Genomic DNA, 18,364 nt, shown 5'->3' on the forward strand with positions numbered 1-18,364 from the left:
TGTGTGTGTGTGTTTGTGTGTGCGTTTGAGCAGTACCCACACGATGCATATGTTGATGATCGAAGAGTTTTTCTATATTTTTTTCTTTCTCACTCATTTCATCATTTCCCATCCCATTCTAGATGCCATATGTTGCTACACACACACACACACACACACACACACACACACACACACACACACACACACACACACACTCATACAAACATACACACCCACACACAAACATATGTGTGTAGTAAGGTATTAACATTTTTATGTAATATGGACGTATTTATGTATTAAGCATATAATTTTGTATCTATGCAGTTATTAGTATATTTGGTGATATTAAAGTGAGTATTTATGGAATAAGCGTTTTTTTAGGTATTATTATGTGCGTATTTATGTATTGTGTGTGTATTTTTGATTTGTTGTGTATGTATCTATGTGCAATGTGTGTATTTTTGTGTTTTTATGTGTGTATCTATGTATAATATGTGTATTTTTGTGTTTATATGTGTTTATCTATGTATAGCATGTGTGTATTTTTGTGTTTTCATGTGTGTATCCATGTATAATGTGTGTATTTTTGTGTTGATATGTGTATATATTTTGTATTTTTCGTGTATTTTTGTGTTGTTTGTGTATTTTTATAAGCTATTCAGGCACATAAGTACATGTTTGTTCGAACGATAGGCAGGGTTTTAAGATTATTGACTGGATTAACACTGCGAAATGCCTGTTTATGAACGATTGTCCTTTACTTAGTATACATGAGTTGAGTTTGTTGTCAGCTGCTATTTTCTATTTTGCTTGTTTGTGCGTGTGTGGTTGTGTGATTGGTTGATTGTGTGTTTGTCTGTCTTACTGGATAGATGGATGGATGGATGGACGGACGGACGGACGGACGGACGGATGGATGGATGGATGGATGGATGGATGGATGGATGGATGGATGGATGGACGGATGGATGGACGGATGAATAGATGGATGGATGGATGATTGTTTAGAAGTAAAATGAGAAACATTTGCTAGAATATTCAAAATTAAAATTTTAAATAATAAAAAAAACTAACCATTTTTGTTGTTCAATTCATCATATACAAAAGAATTTTTTAATGTTGGCTTATATTTTTCCCTGATTAAATTACAAATTAATAGTTATATAAGTCATTTTGAAATTTCTTTCAAACATTATTTTTAATTATTATTTTATTATCAACATTAGTAGTACTAGTAGCAGCAGCAGCAGTAGTAGTAGTAGTAGTAGTGGTGGTGGTAGTAGTAGAAGTAGAAGTAGTAGTAGTAGTGGTGGCGGTAGTAGTAGTAGTAGTAGAAGTAGTAGTAGAAGTAGTAGTAGCAGTAGTACAAAAACTAAATTTGTTTTTAAAGTTGAATTTCTTTTTGTTTTTTATCATAGGTTAACTTTTTAAATTTGATATTCCACGAGGTGAATTCATCAATTATAAGATGCATTTTATGTAAAAAATTGTTAATATAAAATTAATTATTAATATTTTTATATAAATTTATTATTTAATAAATGGCAAATTAACTTTTATCAAATTAAATTAAATATTTAATAAAAATTTTTAACTTTTAGTTACAGTCAGTTTGATTTTTTTCTCGATTCTTTAAATATTAATTTTTTGATCAATTGATCAATCAATTTATCAATAAATCAATCAACCAATTTACCTTTTCAATCATTTAAGATTTTAATCAATCAATCAATCAGTTCACTTTGCAATCGTTTTAAAAGTTCACTGGTCGTAAAAATTATTCTGAAATTATCAATCAACCAACTGGTCGATGTAACGACAAATCAAGCAGTCAACCAACAACCAGACATTCAATCAACCAACTAATCAATCAAATAATCAATCAACCAAACAAATAACAAACAACAAATCGACCAGCTTTAATTAGACAAGCAACAAACAAGATGAAACATCTGCATTAAATACAACTACAACAAACACCAACAAACATACTTACATACATAAATACATACATATGTACATGCATACAAACATACATACATACATACAATACAATACAAACATACACACATACATTTGTCATCAAAAGCAGCTCAGTTTTTCTAATCGCACAACACGTTCAAGAGTACTTTGACAGCATGTTGACAATCGGATGCATACATACATACATACATACATACATACATACATACATACATACATACATACATACATACATACATACATACATACATACATACATACATACATACATACATACATACATACATATATACATACATACATACATACATACATACATACATAAATACATATATACATACATGTATATTCATATATATAGACACTTATCCAATGGTATATATGGTTGTATGCATGTCAACCACCCATTACCAGCTACTCTACTGTGTGAATGGGGCAGGCTTGGAAAATTTGATCGGATGGATTTCTATCAAGATTGAAAATTTTTCTAGCTTTTTGAAGAGAAAAAAGATCCAGTGGAGATAGTTTCGAAAAAAAATATCCTCCCAGAGTTGTTAAGTGAAACAATTTGTTGAGGAATTTTTTTTGGAAAACTTTTGAAAAATTTCTCCGAAAGAATTGAAATGTTTTAGTGTAATACGAAAAGTAATTCTTTAAAGTCTCATAAAATTTCTTGAAAAAGATCTTATAATAATAATAATAATAATAATAATAATAATAATAATAATAATAATTATAATAATTATAATAATAATAATAATGTGAACATATTTTATTTATTCAATCAACAGAATAAAATTCAAAATAATAAGAAATAAGAAATGACAAATAAAATGAAGTTTAATAAAAATTGAGTTTTAATGAAATGTACCATCCTCCTAAGCTCGATGACGTTACAAGTGCATAGGAGTGAAAGATATATTTAATTATGCATTGTTTCTCCCGCAATAAATAATATAGATTATAATAATAACAATATAGATAATAATAATAATAATATAAATAATAATAATATAAATAAAAATAATATAAATAATGATAAAAATATAAAGCGAACTAAGCTCTACATACAGAAGCCAATTTTAAAGCGTGTTGGGTTAAGCATTTGTTACAATATAGCGAGAGATTGAAGCCAAAGTGGAAGAATTTCTTAACAAACTGCTCTCACGTTTCTTACAATATTAATACAAATTTTTGCATGTACCCATGCATGTTTGTTTGTTTGTATGTTTGTTTGTTTGTGTGTGTGTGTGTGTGTGTGTGTGTGCGTGAGTGAGTATGTTTGAATATGTGTGAGTGCGTGTGTTTGAAAATAGTTATTTTTGGAATGTTTTCTATTTTCTACAAGGAAATAAGTTTTTTCCTCCTTCCAAATTAAAAAAAAATTAAATTTGAAATTTTCACGAGAGGAAATTAATTCTTCAAATACAATTTCATTTATTATTTTATTACTAAAATTTTTTTAATATCTTACTGTATTTGCGTGTGTGCGTGTTGTGTGTGTGTGCGTGTTGTGTGTGGTGTGTGTGTATGTGTGTGTCGAAGGTTATTGACCCTAACTACAATGAACACGGTTGACAGCAACTGTGAGAGAATAATATTATGAATAACAATAACAACAACCACAATAGTAATAATAATAAAAATAATACCAATAATAGCAATAAGAAGAAGAAAATGTAAAGTGGTAGATGTATGATATACAAAATTGAGTCTGTAAACTTTTATGGGGGAGTTAAAAAGTTGCTAATTTTCTGATTCAAACTTCCAGTTAAATTTTAATAGTCCAATTTCATTTAATTTAGACAAAATGCGTTTTCGAATCTTCCACAATAAACTTACGACCGGTTCGTGATATGGTTTACACTGTGTGGTCACGTGAGCGAGATTAAGATGGCACGCCCGAGCACCTCAACACCTCAACATTTTTATTTCACCAAGTCAAACCAAAGAAAGCAGATTCAATGAAATGAAATGATCTGGAAGTCAAAAGAATTCTTCTTGTAACGGTCACTTGTCACTTAACGAATAATAATCACCAATTGTTTTTTTTTATCCTTTTTTAGATCAGAATTTTATTGTCATTTCTCAAGGCGTCACCAAGAGCACTAATGTTACTAGCGTCAAAATGTTGACCGTGTTTAGTTTTTAGTTTTTACCGATTTCATCATGTACATCATTACATTCAACATTCCTAGTGTCATCATCTTCACCATAGTCATCATTATTATTTCTGTCACCCTTACCGTCATTCCTCTCTCTCTCTCTCTCTCTCTCTCTCTATCTCTCTCTCTTTCTCTATCTCTCTCTTTCTCTCTCTACATCACCATCTCTCCTCTCAACATCGACGGGGGCGTCTTAAAAAATTCGGGTTAACGAGAAATGGAGTAAGCGAAACGTGAAAAATGGCCGGTCCACTACTATGCCGAATTTATGCCCAGTGCATTCAATGAAAATTCATTAGTCAGGCAGACAGAAAGAGAGAGAAAGAGAGAAAAAGAAAGGAGGAAATGAAAGAAGGAGATAGAAAAGATTGAATAGAGAGAAAAAAGAGAGAGAGAGAGAGAGGAAGGAGAAATTGAGAGTCAGAGAGAAAGAAAAATAGAGTGAAAGAGAATTCAGATTGAAAAAGATAAGATATCGTAATTAGGAAATGGATTAATAAAAATTTGTATTACGTGGTGATATTATAATAACCAAGAACGCCCTACGAAGCCGTACTACAAAATTAATCCCACCTTACTAGACACACAAGTCCTACCAACAATCACCAAACTAACAAACATCTTGAGAGTGTTTGGGCCTCACATAGTCTAGATTCGTCGCAGTATTCGAGATTTGTTTTTTTGAAATTTGTATAAAGTCAATCAACCGTGAAGTAGTCAGTCACTCAACATTAAAATAAGCATTCTATTGTATGGAATCATTGTCAGGCTTGTGTTATGTAGCTGGGCTTTGTACTCGCTGTCTATTGCATTTACTAGCTTATGAGCGTTATACCTTCACGCTTCAGTGATTTCTGTGTAATTATGATGTTATCATGAAATTTCTTTTAATTTAAATAATTCGTTTAATAAAATACTAAAAAGTATTTAAATTTATATATATATATATATATATATATATATATATAAGAGTATATGTATATGTATATGTATATTTTATTATACCAAATTTATTTTAAAATATTCTTCATTTTATAGAAACACAATTTTTACAATTTTATTTGAACGGTTTGCAAATTTTAGTGTCTTAATCAACAAACTTAAAGCCTAATCCGAGATATATAATAGGGAAAAAATTGTCGTTAATATGTGCTTATTATCTGTAATCAGTTTGTTTCGATAAGAATTTTGTTCATGTCATTAAATTATTTGTATTGATTTTTAAAAATATGGTTATATCACTTAATTAAATACTATATCCTAATAAATCACTAAGCAAGTATTAGAGAATGTGTAAAAATTACTATGTTGTGTTTTGGTACGAGGCAGTTGTGTCAATTTCGAATGTACGATGTTTGTAATTTGGGTTTGGTTAACTTTATTTTACTCAGAACAACATGAAAAATCCACGTTTCTATGATTCTATAACTTCTTCTTATTTAAAATAATTTGTAAGCTTCTCAAGTTATCAAGATTAGTCTGAATTTGACAAAATAAAATTATCAAATGGTAATTTAAAGTGAGTGGAGATCCTACCGAACTAAAAAGGACTTTTTATTTCGGGCTTTACATTTTAAAAATTTATTTTCATTTCCTGAATTTATTCTAAATTTACCTGCCCATTCATGTTTCTAATTTTATTTAAATAAATAAATATTTAAATATATATAGAGATGTATGCTCAGAATGTGGCGTCGTTTGCTCTTTTAGATATGAGCTCTGCCTTTGATTGTGTCGATCAAACATTACTTTTACGCAAGCTTCAATATTCGTTTGAGTATCGGGTGTTTTTCATCAATGGATTGAGTCATATCTTTCTGGTCGTTGGTCGTACAATACAGAATCGATTCAGATTTTACTTGACACGGTGTTGAAACTGTCATACGGTGTTCCATAGGGATCGGTTCTTGACCCTCTCCTGTTTGTCTTGTACGCTGCAGATGTCTTCAAAATCATTGACAGATATAAGTTCAAACATCACGGTTTTGCTGATGATATTCAGATCATTACTAGTACCCTCCTTTGTCGTTTTGACAATAACATGTCTGTTAACGTTCAGCCGGTCTATCAATCATTTCCTACTGGAGTAACTGTTTTTTAATGGGATTATTCAATTATTCGTTCATTCATTCAATCGTCTATTCATTCACGCATTCATTCACTCACTCATCATTCGTTTATTTACCCATTCATTCACTCATTCATTCACTTATTCACTAATTTATTTACTTATTCATTCACTCATTCATTAAAACATGACAATGAAAACTCTCTCTCTCTCCCTCTCCAACCTCATCAACATTCCGCGCTTGTCTGAAAACGGAAATTACATGCATCGCACACACACACACGCACACACATACATACATACATACACACACACACATACATACACACATACATACATACACAAAAATACACACCTACATACATACACTCAGCAAATATGCATTTATAAAAGCAAGTGTACATACATTCACTATAAGCATCTATCCATACAAACATATCAATACATACGTGAGGAGGTGTATATACTTAAGAACTTATAGATGCATTGTATATGTATGAATACAATGAATACACACACACACACACACACACACGCGTTTACTATTTAAAGGGCACATTTTTATCCAAACGTCCCACATAGCAAATAATTACTGACGGTGTATCTCTTGTATTATGTCAAAAAGCAAAGGATTAGTGACTTTTATAAACCGGCCGATATTGAAAATGTTATTGCTGGTTGTACTGCCGGACGTGTTGTATATTAAATTGGGATGTCGTAACATTTTTATTGCCTGCGATTTTATCTCCAGAACTCCTCTTGATAATTCAGGTGATGTGTGTGTGTGTATGTGTGTGTGTGTGTGTGTGTTTATGTGCGTGTGTGTGTACGTGTGTGTGTGTTTGTATGTGTTGTTGCTTGTGTTGTTTCAAGGTTTCTTGAATAATTTACAAGTGCCGACAACTGACACACATCCACGCCTCACAAACACACGCACATTGCATGTGAGGGTCGGGATTCTTTTCGCGTTCGAACCCAGACACTGTGAAAGCATTTCCAGGCGTCTTATCCACTACACCATCACGCTGCTTTATAAATTTGACGCCTCCTCTATTAAAGATTGCCGAGGATTTATGATTATAATTTTATTAGTATTTTTGCAGTAATTAATTATTATTACTTATAATTGACTGACTAATTTGTTAATTATAGTAATAATAATAATAATAATAATAATAATATGTAATGTTACGAATTGTATATTTTCAATTTCTTTTATTCTATGTATGCAAAGTTATTTTCAAATTGGTGAATTGCCAAAATATCATTATCAACGACCAAAATAAACGAGGTTTCATTTATGAGTTTGATTAGAATTTGTATTTAGTTGTTAACAATAATCATTAACTCATATCAATTTGATGAATTCTGGTTGGTTGGTTGATTGGTCTATAGGTTGGTTGGTTAGTTAGTTGGTGTGTTAGTTGATTGGTTTGTTGGTAGCTTGGATGGTTGGTTGGTTGGCTGATTGTGTGATTGGTTGGTTTGTTAGTTGATTGATTTTTTTAAATATTTGTATTTCCCGCCAAAAAGATCTATTCCCGCCAAATTTCATCAGCCATTCGCCGAGATTGGTGATGTTCAAGATGAACGATAAATCTGTCACCATAGAATGTTTGGCTTACGGAAAGCCACTCGTCAGGTAGGCTATGACGTCATCATTAAGCCATTTATATATCTAGCTATATTTATAAAAGTTTAATTATTGCTTGTTTAGTAAAATCGTGAACATTTTTTTTAATTTTTCAAACCGTAAAAGGTACTCATGGAAAAAAGACTCCAAACTGTTAAAAACTCCTGAAATAGATAACCTATACTTTAAACTTCTAATACCTTCCAACCATAAACCAAAAGACAAGATAAATGATACAAAAAATGTAACCAATCCAACCAAAATTGACAATAAACTTAACGAAGAACTTGAGAATAATAGAAAATTTGTTGATTCAAAAAACATTCTAGACCAAAAAAACAACATCAACAACAATACCAAAAAATTTGGATTTGGTAATAACAACAACAGCACCATTTTTAGCAAAATCGGTAATATTAATAACGACAATATAAAAGATAGCAACAGCGTTTATAACAACAACAACAACGATAGACCTGTTAATAACGACTACCACCACAACATCCACAACGACAACAGCAGCAGCAGCTACTACAACAACTACAACACAAGTTTTTACCCTGGCTCCCTCATTATTACTGACCCAACCATTGAACATGAGGGTTTGTACCAATGCACTGCCTCCAATGAACTAGGGACTGCCATCTCTGATTACATAATGCTTCGATTGGCCTGTGAGTTTAGTAGTTAAATGGTTATATGATTGATTGAATAGCTAGTTGATTGGTTGTTTGATTGATCGAATGGCTGGTTGATTGGATAGCTGGTTGATTGGTTGTTTGATTGACCGAATGGTTGGTTGATAAATGGATTAATTAGAAATGACTAACTTTTTCGTTTCTTTTATGCTAGTTAATTTGTTGATTGACGAGTGATGTACTTTGTTCTTTCTCGTGATTTTTCATTGCTTGGCTTGTCAGTTTAGTGATTGAATGGTTGATTGATTGAATGATTATTAAATAAACGGATAGATTGATTAGGCAGGAATTGAGAAATTGATTAGATAATTTTTTTAATTTTTTGGTTATTCGGTTGACGATTGATAGATTTTAAAATTCATAATGCATACCTGAATTTCCAATTCAACGTTCAACAATTCACAATGCACCAATTCACACAATTCATCAAACAATTCACTCCCACCAACTCCAGATCAAAACACCTTCCCAATTACCCGCGACCCCAGAATTCACTACCCCCTCTTACACCGTCCATTTACCATCAAGTGCAGACTCCCATCTGGCTACCCCACAAATTTTGAGGTCTTCTGGGGAAAGTCGACAGATGGCGGGGAGGTAAGAAGGGTGGAAGAAAATGACAGACTAGCTGTGGATCGGAACGGTTAGTTTGAAATTTTTCTCTTTTTTCCGAAGTTGTTGATGTTTTCCAATGAAAATGACGCCATTATCTTGCCGGTAGAAGAACCTAAAAAATTAATTATACATTTAATGTTGTTTATAGAAGAAAATTTGAAAAGTCTTTTATGCGTGAGAGATAAAAGTGGTTTTTTCGGAGTCAAAAAGATATACAAGTTTTCAACTTTTCAAAATTTTCTTAAACTCATTCTACTCTCAAAAATCTGTACTAGACAACCAGTTACGTAATTTGGAATGGACGAAAATTTGAGAGGAAGGATTTTAAACGCCGTGTGAACCACGATTCTTATAATCTCAATGAGTTAAAAACGCGTTGAATCACTTTTGAAATATATTTGCAGATTTGAGTGTAAAAAAACAAAAAAAAAAGAGAGAAAATGATCTTCAAATTTTGTCACAAACATTTTTGGAGGAGGCTATGGACATTCAGAGCCTGGGATGGGGTCAAAAAAGTATGAGTACCCTGATTCGGCAAGACCAATTAGGAACTAATGGTTGTTAGAAATATTATAGATTATAACTTATTATAAAATGCTCAATTAATAAAATAATACTCAATAACAATTTAAATAGCGGAACAATACTAATTATAACTTATTACTGAATACTCATTTAATGAAATAATAGTTAAAACCTAACAATAGTTTCAGCAGCGGTTGCAATATAATTAGAATAACGTTGTACTTTTAAAAAATCCCTGTTAGAATTACTTTTTATGTAGTTACCGTTAATCTGGCTTGTTAGATTCAGCTTTGAGTAGTCTGACGAGGAATTTGTGATTAGTGTTTCAAACGAAATCACGTTATACTGAGTCGAAAACATTACACCATTGCGAACTGCCGTATTTCTATAACCTTGGATGTTTTGGCAAGAGATTTAGAATTCAATGTCTTACAGAATTTCAGATTTACCTAAAGTATGATCTTTCTGCGATTAAAATCGAAATTAGGAGAAAACAATTGGGAAGAATGAATTGGTACGTTTTGGTTTTGAATATCTCAATCTAAAAAGCTTAATGATCCTATGTCGTCAAGGGTTATGCAGTTTAGTGGATTTCGCAGTTGTCCTCAATAATGAAGCCATCAGACGAAAACAAATGAATACCAAAAATTCATCCAACTAGGATTTTTAACGATTAATTTTCGTCTAAATCAAAGATGTCTTATAGTAGCTTTTGTTTCTTTAATAACGCGATTTATTAACTATAGTTAGAGTTAGCTATTGAGGTGTGTTTAGTTAAGTAAATATTCAGCTACTTTTGAAGTATTCATTCGAAGAATAATGAAAAAATACTACCACAATTGAAATATTTGATTAATTTTTAATTGATTCGGTAGAATCCAAATCCAGTAAAGCATCTTTACAATTATCGTAATGATTCTGCTTGTAACAATCTTTAGTATGATTAATTTGGCCAGGCGTATGTGATCGTAAACATTTTTAATCAATTGTAATCAATGCGCTAATTATTACATTAGCATCTTGACTTGAAAATTTGGACATTGATTGTATTAATTATACTTTTCAATAAAATTCGTCACTGAATTGATTACCCAATATCAGTATTTTAATACATTAAATTATTTTGTATTAATAATTTTATTACCTAAAAATAATTATAACAAAATTAATTATAACTATTCAAAATATTATGTAAATTAAGGATAGGCGAGTGATATGAACCTGTGTTTGAGTGACTAATTGCTAACATATTATCAAAATATGCGGAAAATCAAATTATTGGATAATTAGTTTGTTAGTAATTATACAATTACCATTGGTTGCTGAGTTAATTAGGAGCAACGAGTGTCAGATTATAACAAATAATTATTTTTATTAGAGATAAATATTTTACAAACGGTGTCGGGGTACGATCGGTTTGATTAGAAAATAATGTAATGGCGAGTGGATATATTGATGGTGAACTTTTTAACAAAACTATAAACTTATTAAAAAAATTATTTAAGAAATTTTTATCATTTAAAATAAAAGAATACTTATCTTTCTAAAAATTGAATACTTTCTCTCAATTAAGAATTCAGCAAAAATATGGTGTAAAGCGTATTGATAAAATTAATAAGTTACGATGGAAAGTGAGGTATTCGACGGGTTCTTCCACTTAGTGGCAGTAAAGTTGATCTATAAGGTATTCGTTTGTTTGACAGTTGCCTCCAATTAGTGCCAATAAAGTTAATTTGTAAGGTATTCCTCTCTCCACTTTGCCTGTGCACTCATTAATCAGCTGTCCACTGGTATATAAGGCGGACATCATCTAGAGTTAGTCATTCAACTCTCAGTACAGTTTTCAGTCTCAAAGAATTCGCATCAAAATATTGAAATTTATATCAAATATTATTACTAAACATTAAAATTAAAATAACCATTTAATAAAAGTTTCAAATTTTAACCAACAATTTAAATCTTACATATTTAGCAGCTAAATTTGCAGCAATACAAGCACATTTATCTTTATCTTTATATCAGAAAGTCTTCAAAAGTGTTCATAAGACACAATAAGAAAATGAATTTTGAACGATTCAATGCACTGAACTTGAGCGGAAGGAGTCGTTCCAGGCAGCTCCTACGTGAGCGAGCGACGATGCTGCAGCAGCAGTCGCCAATGTGCCGAGGCAATCGAACCCAGCAACATTCGCAAGTGTTCAGCAAACCTAATCAATATGTTTCAACATTCAGCGAGATAGCCTGCAGACAGCGAGATATTTACGATCCCAATTTGACTAACATCAGTCGGAAGAATCACCGCAGAGATTTCAGTGTCCATTCATCACAGCAGCAGACAAGTGCATACAGAAATATTAGAAAGAGGAAGCTGTCAGACAAGAACACTTCAGAAATTCCGTTCACAATCAGTGACGATAGCGACGATGATGTCGACAACAAAAGTTGCTACCACGCGTCGCAGTATTCATTCCAAAAACAAAATCATCGTCACAGTCGTCGTCATCACTTGTCCCATTCCAACTGCTGCTACACGGACAATGAAAAACAGAGGAAGGTCCTGTTGAAATCCATCACCTCGATTAATGATGCTGACGCAAGAAGTAGGTCCTCTATCTGCGACAACACCTTGGACGACAGCAGAGACCACCGACGGATCAGTCGCAGCTCCAGCCGATCAAGATTCATCAGGAGATGCAGCAGCGTGATTTCATTTCGACAACTTCTGGCAGGCGCTGACATGGCGGATAAGGACAACGAAACGATTTCTACAAAAAATTCGCCTGACGATACTAAAAACAACAAAGTCGATAACAACGAAAACGAAAGTTCCAAAAATTCAGTGGAAAACTCTGGAAAACAACGAACTGGAGAAATTCTTGCAAAGTTGGACATGATGAGAAAAAATTTAGCTGGATACTGCTTACCAAAATTTGGCAGGCATTGCATTCCATTGATGAAAACATTGAATAAGGACAACATGTACGACAATGTTCTGGAAGCATGCATTGGTCCTGCTAAAAACAACAACATGAAGCAACCAAGTTTCATGAAACGTCTCTTTCTTTCTAAACAACTCACCAACGTGACGGACGGTTTCTACATCTCATGCACGCTCCAATCAGCTGGCAGAGTTCTAGTGACGTCACAAGGCCTGCTTCCAACTGTGAGGGTTGATTTGGAGAACATGGCTAACCTGGAGTCTCACTTTTATTGGCTGATGAAAGTTACGAGCGATTGGTCCATGATGAGAAACTTGAAAGAGGTGATGAAGAAAGAAATTTCAAACTGCAAAAAAATGGATCGAAACATTTTCCACGACAAATACGCTATTTTGAGGGCGGTCAACATTCTACAGAAGGTAACAGGAATTGAAAAGCTGGGCCAGCTGCACACCAGCATCATCAGCGGAAGCAACTATAATGTCTTCATGTTCATCAACGACAATGTCAACGACGAATCATCTCTCACCTCCTCGCCAGCTCCATCTTCTCTCTCGACACTAACATGGATGTCAACAGGCAAGTTATCTCCGTCAACAGTTTCGAACAAGAAACAGAAAACGAGTGGAGTCTTGAATGACCTGACCAGCCGCTGCCAGGAACTGCTGATCGGATCAAAAAATTTGAACGAACAATTGAAGGACGGAGTGTACATAAGCTTCCTCTACATGACTTGCCACGTGCAGCATGGATTGCAGGTTCTCGTTTCCAAAGAAACACCCAGCAACTTCCCATCCATCAGAATCTGCGAAGAACACAACGGCAGCTCATCGACCATGGGCAACTGTACGAACATTTTGAAAGGACTGAAAGATGAAAATTTTGAGAATATCGACGATAACTTTAGAAGCAAAATGTTTTCTACCATGCGTCAGTTTGATGACGTGACATTCTCGCAGCTACCAATAACTCCAAAATCATCACCAACATCCTCACCTTCCTCATTCGCTGGGGTAGCTGTCACCAACCGCCTACATACATCCATCATACCACTCAACGATCAAGTTAAAATGGTACTGCTCACCCCTCCGCAATCTCTCTTCTGTCCCCTCATCAGCCACACCCCTGTACCCCCTCTGCCGTCTACCTTCTTTCTACCCCTGCGTACTTTTGAAGTGGTCCAAATGAGATCCTACCAGCCGCAGATCTACCGGAAGTATTGTCAAGTGTCGGTCATAATGGAGATGGCAGTGGAAATGCAGAGGAACCGCATGGCTGCTCAGGATACTGGAAACAAACATTCCCAGGGGGAGGACACCTCTGAACTGGTATCGCTGAACTCAAGGCTGACTGATTTGAAGAAGAATATGGAGGAAACCATGAAGAAGTATAGCTGGATTGCTGATCTCATCAGGGATGCCCGCCAACCTGTTTCGAAAAACTTCATCAGCCGGCAACATATTTTGTTTTAGAACATTTACACTATTTTTTATATTTTAATTTAATTATATTGGTTTTGATTTTATAAAAAATTTGATTGCCCAAATGTTGTTTATATGATGTACAATGTACATTTTACGATGCGATGTTTAAAGTTACAGTTTATTCCGGAAGAACGGGATAAAAACCTAAGTAAAACTGTTAAATTAGGATGCTTGTCGTCGTCAGCTTCATAATATTTGTTTTCCGATCATATTTTCGTGTCTTGTCAAATTTTCGTTTCGTATCATAATCAACGAAATATATAACTTATTATGTCCAGTAGATATTTTATTTCAATAAAAAAATTAATTAACGGGTTAAAATTTTAAATTTTCCTACACACCAGAGAGCAATAATCTATTTGACGAAACCTATTTCTAAAAATCGTTAACAAATCCGATAACACGGATCCATACAATGGTCACAAAACAAATTATAAACAATACTATGACCATGATTGACCATTGACCATGTTCAATTGTCAAGGATTGAACTGAATGGCAAAATTGTTATTCCACGATACGTCAATTAATATCAATGTAAATATTAATCTTAATTAAATTTTAGTCCTTAGGTTTTAAACTTTTTAATTTAAAAAAAAACAAACAAAACAGCCTACTCAGATCAGTTTTTACGAGTTTAATATCAATAAAAGACAGGTAAAATGGCGTTTTTAGCCACAGCTGCAATAGCTCCTTGAAAATTTTGTAGTCACAGATTTGCAATGACTTTTATGTGACGAAAAAATAGTGCAAGGAAACGTGCAACCGTTGTTTTATTGGCGTTATAGATAAACTTTGAGAAAATTTATACTTAAATTAGAATTATCTGAGATAGTTATAAATGGGTAACAATTTTAAATATGTGGTTAAGTATTTATTTATAACGCGTCTGGAAAACGTAAACTAGCAAACCCTTTTTTAACATTTGTGATATTTTTTATTTTGTTTCTAAGCCAGAAAGTTTTGTGTAGAGAGTGAATTTTTAAAATAATTACTCTAGCTTTATCAGTCATGAGTTTAACCGTTGTGTTATTAATCTGTCAACTAATTTTTTGAACTGAGATTAAGAAATCAAACATATGCGAATCAAGGTAAAAACCAGGTAAAAAAGTAGGTTAGTATGCGATACGAAATAATTTATTTCATCCGTATTATGACGATTGGCTTAACAGTTTGATTGAATTAAAATTTATTTAACGTTAAACTAGAAACGTTGAGAGTTAGAGAACATCTACATCGTAGAAACCGTTTTATTTCACACAAAAAATTGATAACGAAGACAGGCATTGAAAAGCAAAAATTCTAATTAAAAATTTTCGGGATTGTTTTTAAAACGTTAATTTAGAAAAAAAGTTAAATCATGAAAACTGTTGCCGGCTGATGAAGTTTTTCGAAACAGGTTGGCGGGCATCCCTGATGAGATCAGCAATCCAGCTATACTTCTTCATGGTTTCCTCCATATTCTTCTTCAAATCAGTCAGCCTTGAGTTCAGCGATACCAGTTCAGAGGTGTCCTCCCCCTGGGAATGTTTGTTTCCAGTATCCTGAGCAGCCATGCGGTTCCTCTGCATTTCCACTGCCATCTCCATTATGACCGACACTTGACAATACTTCCGGTAGATCTGCGGCTGGTAGGATCTCATTTGGACCACTTCAAAAGTACGCAGGGGTAGAAAGAAGGTAGACGGCAGAGGGGGTACAGGGGTGTGGCTGATGAGGGGACAGAAGAGAGATTGCGGAGGGGTGAGCAGTACCATTTTAACTTGATCGTTGAGTGGTATGATGGATGTATGTAGGCGGTTGGTGACAGCTACCCCAGCGAATGAGGAAGGTGAGGATGTTGGTGATGATTTTGGAGTTATTGGTAGCTGCGAGAATGTCACGTCATCAAACTGACGCATGGTAGAAAACATTTTGCTTCTAAAGTTATCGTCGATATTCTCAAAATTTTCATCTTTCAGTCCTTTCAAAATGTTCGTACAGTTGCCCATGGTCGATGAGCTGCCGTTGTGTTCTTCGCAGATTCTGATGGATGGGAAGTTGCTGGGTGTTTCTTTGGAAACGAGAACCTGCAATCCATGCTGCACGTGGCAAGTCATGTAGAGGAAGCTTATGTACACTCCGTCCTTCAATTGTTCGTTCAAATTTTTTGATCCGATCAGCAGTTCCTGGCAGCGGCTGGTCAGGTCATTCAAGACTCCACTCGTTTTCTGTTTCTTGTTCGAAACTGTTGACGGAGATAACTTGCCTGTTGACATCCATGTTAGTGTCGAGAGAGAAGATGGAGCTGGCGAGGAGGTGAGAGATGATTCGTCGTTGACATTGTCGTTGATGAACATGAAGACATTATAGTTGCTTCCGCTGATGATGCTGGTGTGCAGCTGGCCCAGCTTTTCAATTCCTGTTACCTTCTGTAGAATGTTGACCGCCCTCAAAATAGCGTATTTGTCGTGGAAAATGTTTCGATCCATTTTTTTGCAGTTTGAAATTTCTTTCTTCATCACCTCTTTCAAGTTTCTCATCATGGACCAATCGCTCGTAACTTTCATCAGCCAATAAAAGTGAGACTCCAGGTTAGCCATGTTCTCCAAATCAACCCTCACAGTTGGAAGCAGGCCTTGTGACGTCACTAGAACTCTGCCAGCTGATTGGAGCGTGCATGAGATGTAGAAACCGTCCGTCACGTTGGTGAGTTGTTTAGAAAGAAAGAGACGTTTCATGAAACTTGGTTGCTTCATGTTGTTGTTTTTAGCAGGACCAATGCATGCTTCCAGAACATTGTCGTACATGTTGTCCTTATTCAATGTTTTCATCAATGGAATGCAATGCCTGCCAAATTTTGGTAAGCAGTATCCAGCTAAATTTTTTCTCATCATGTCCAACTTTGCAAGAATTTCTCCAGTTCGTTGTTTTCCAGAGTTTTCCACTGAATTTTTGGAACTTTCGTTTTCGTTGTTATCGACTTTGTTGTTTTTAGTATCGTCAGGCGAATTTTTTGTAGAAATCGTTTCGTTGTCCTTATCCGCCATGTCAGCGCCTGCCAGAAGTTGTCGAAATGAAATCACGCTGCTGCATCTCCTGATGAATCTTGATCGGCTGGAGCTGCGACTGATCCGTCGGTGGTCTCTGCTGTCGTCCAAGGTGTTGTCGCAGATAGAGGACCTACTTCTTGCGTCAGCATCATTAATCGAGGTGATGGATTTCAACAGGACCTTCCTCTGTTTTTCATTGTCCGTGTAGCAGCAGTTGGAATGGGACAAGTGATGACGACGACTGTGACGATGATTTTGTTTTTGGAATGAATACTGCGACGCGTGGTAGCAACTTTTGTTGTCGACATCATCGTCGCTATCGTCACTGATTGTGAACGGAATTTCTGAAGTGTTCTTGTCTGACAGCTTCCTCTTTCTAATATTTCTGTATGCACTTGTCTGCTGCTGTGATGAATGGACACTGAAATCTCTGCGGTGATTCTTCCGACTGATGTTAGTCAAATTGGGATCGTAAATATCTCGCTGTCTGCAGGCTATCTCGCTGAATGTTGAAACATATTGATTAGGTTTGCTGAACACTTGCGAATGTTGCTGGGTTCGATTGCCTCGGCACATTGGCGACTGCTGCTGCAGCATCGTCGCTCGCTCACGTAGGAGCTGCCTGGAACGACTCTTTCCGCTCAAGTTCAGTGCATTGAATCGTTCAAAATTCATCTTTGCAGGATGCGTTATGTTGAAGACTTTTTTATTTTAATATGAAATTGAATGTGTTGGAATTGCTGCAAATTTTGCTGATAATAGTTGTTGGTTTAAATTTGCTGATTTAAATTCGCTGGTTTTGATTTCAATATTTCAATTTTAAATATTAATTTTTATATTACTATTTAAGTTTACTGGAGGCCGAATGAAGAGCTGATTGAGGTGTTGTGGATGAAGTCCGCCTTATATACCATGTGGTTAGTTAGTTATTGAACGCACATGTCAGACAAAATGAAAGGAGGAATACCTTACAGAACAACTTTACAACTCCTAATTGGAGGAACCTATCTAACAAAGGAATACCTTACAGAACAACTTTATTGCTCCTAATTGATCGCTCTGTCACACAAAGGAAAACATGAATACCTCACTTTGTAGCACCAGCAAACCAGCATACTTTTCTTGTTAGCTCTTTATGTTTTTCATTACAGAAGTTTCGCCACTTTTTGTGAAAAATCATTCAAACTTTTGAAAGTATATCATTATTACATTTTGAAGGAACATAAAAAGTAGTCAA

The 18,364-nt window shown here is 34.4% G+C and overlaps 3 protein-coding genes across 3 annotated transcripts; 2 read left to right on the forward strand and 1 right to left on the reverse strand.

The window, feature by feature from the left end:
- Positions 1–7,787: 7,787 nt before the first annotated feature.
- On the forward strand, positions 7,788–9,702 carry HELRODRAFT_178295 (hypothetical protein; the record flags this gene model as incomplete). The annotated part of the gene is made up of 4 exons (XM_009026431.1): positions 7,788–7,843; positions 7,961–8,436; positions 8,987–9,175; positions 9,623–9,702. The coding sequence occupies 4 exons, from the start codon at positions 7,788–7,790 to the stop codon at positions 9,700–9,702; spliced, it is 801 nt and encodes a 266-aa protein (XP_009024679.1).
- Positions 9,703–11,731: 2,029 nt separating this feature from the next.
- HELRODRAFT_178296 (hypothetical protein) lies at positions 11,732–14,083 on the forward strand (the record flags this gene model as incomplete). Its single annotated transcript, XM_009026432.1, has 1 exon — positions 11,732–14,083. One exon carries the CDS (start codon positions 11,732–11,734, stop codon positions 14,081–14,083), a length of 2,352 nt encoding a protein of 783 aa, XP_009024680.1.
- Positions 14,084–15,453: 1,370 nt separating this feature from the next.
- HELRODRAFT_178297 (hypothetical protein) lies at positions 15,454–17,802 on the reverse strand (the record flags this gene model as incomplete). Its single annotated transcript, XM_009026433.1, has 1 exon — positions 15,454–17,802. One exon carries the CDS (start codon positions 17,800–17,802, stop codon positions 15,454–15,456), a length of 2,349 nt encoding a protein of 782 aa, XP_009024681.1.
- Positions 17,803–18,364: the final 562 nt, after the last annotated feature.

Source organism: Helobdella robusta (genome assembly GCF_000326865.2).
Source record: "Helobdella robusta unplaced genomic scaffold HELROscaffold_47, whole genome shotgun sequence".
NCBI lineage: Eukaryota > Metazoa > Annelida > Clitellata > Rhynchobdellida > Glossiphoniidae > Helobdella > Helobdella robusta.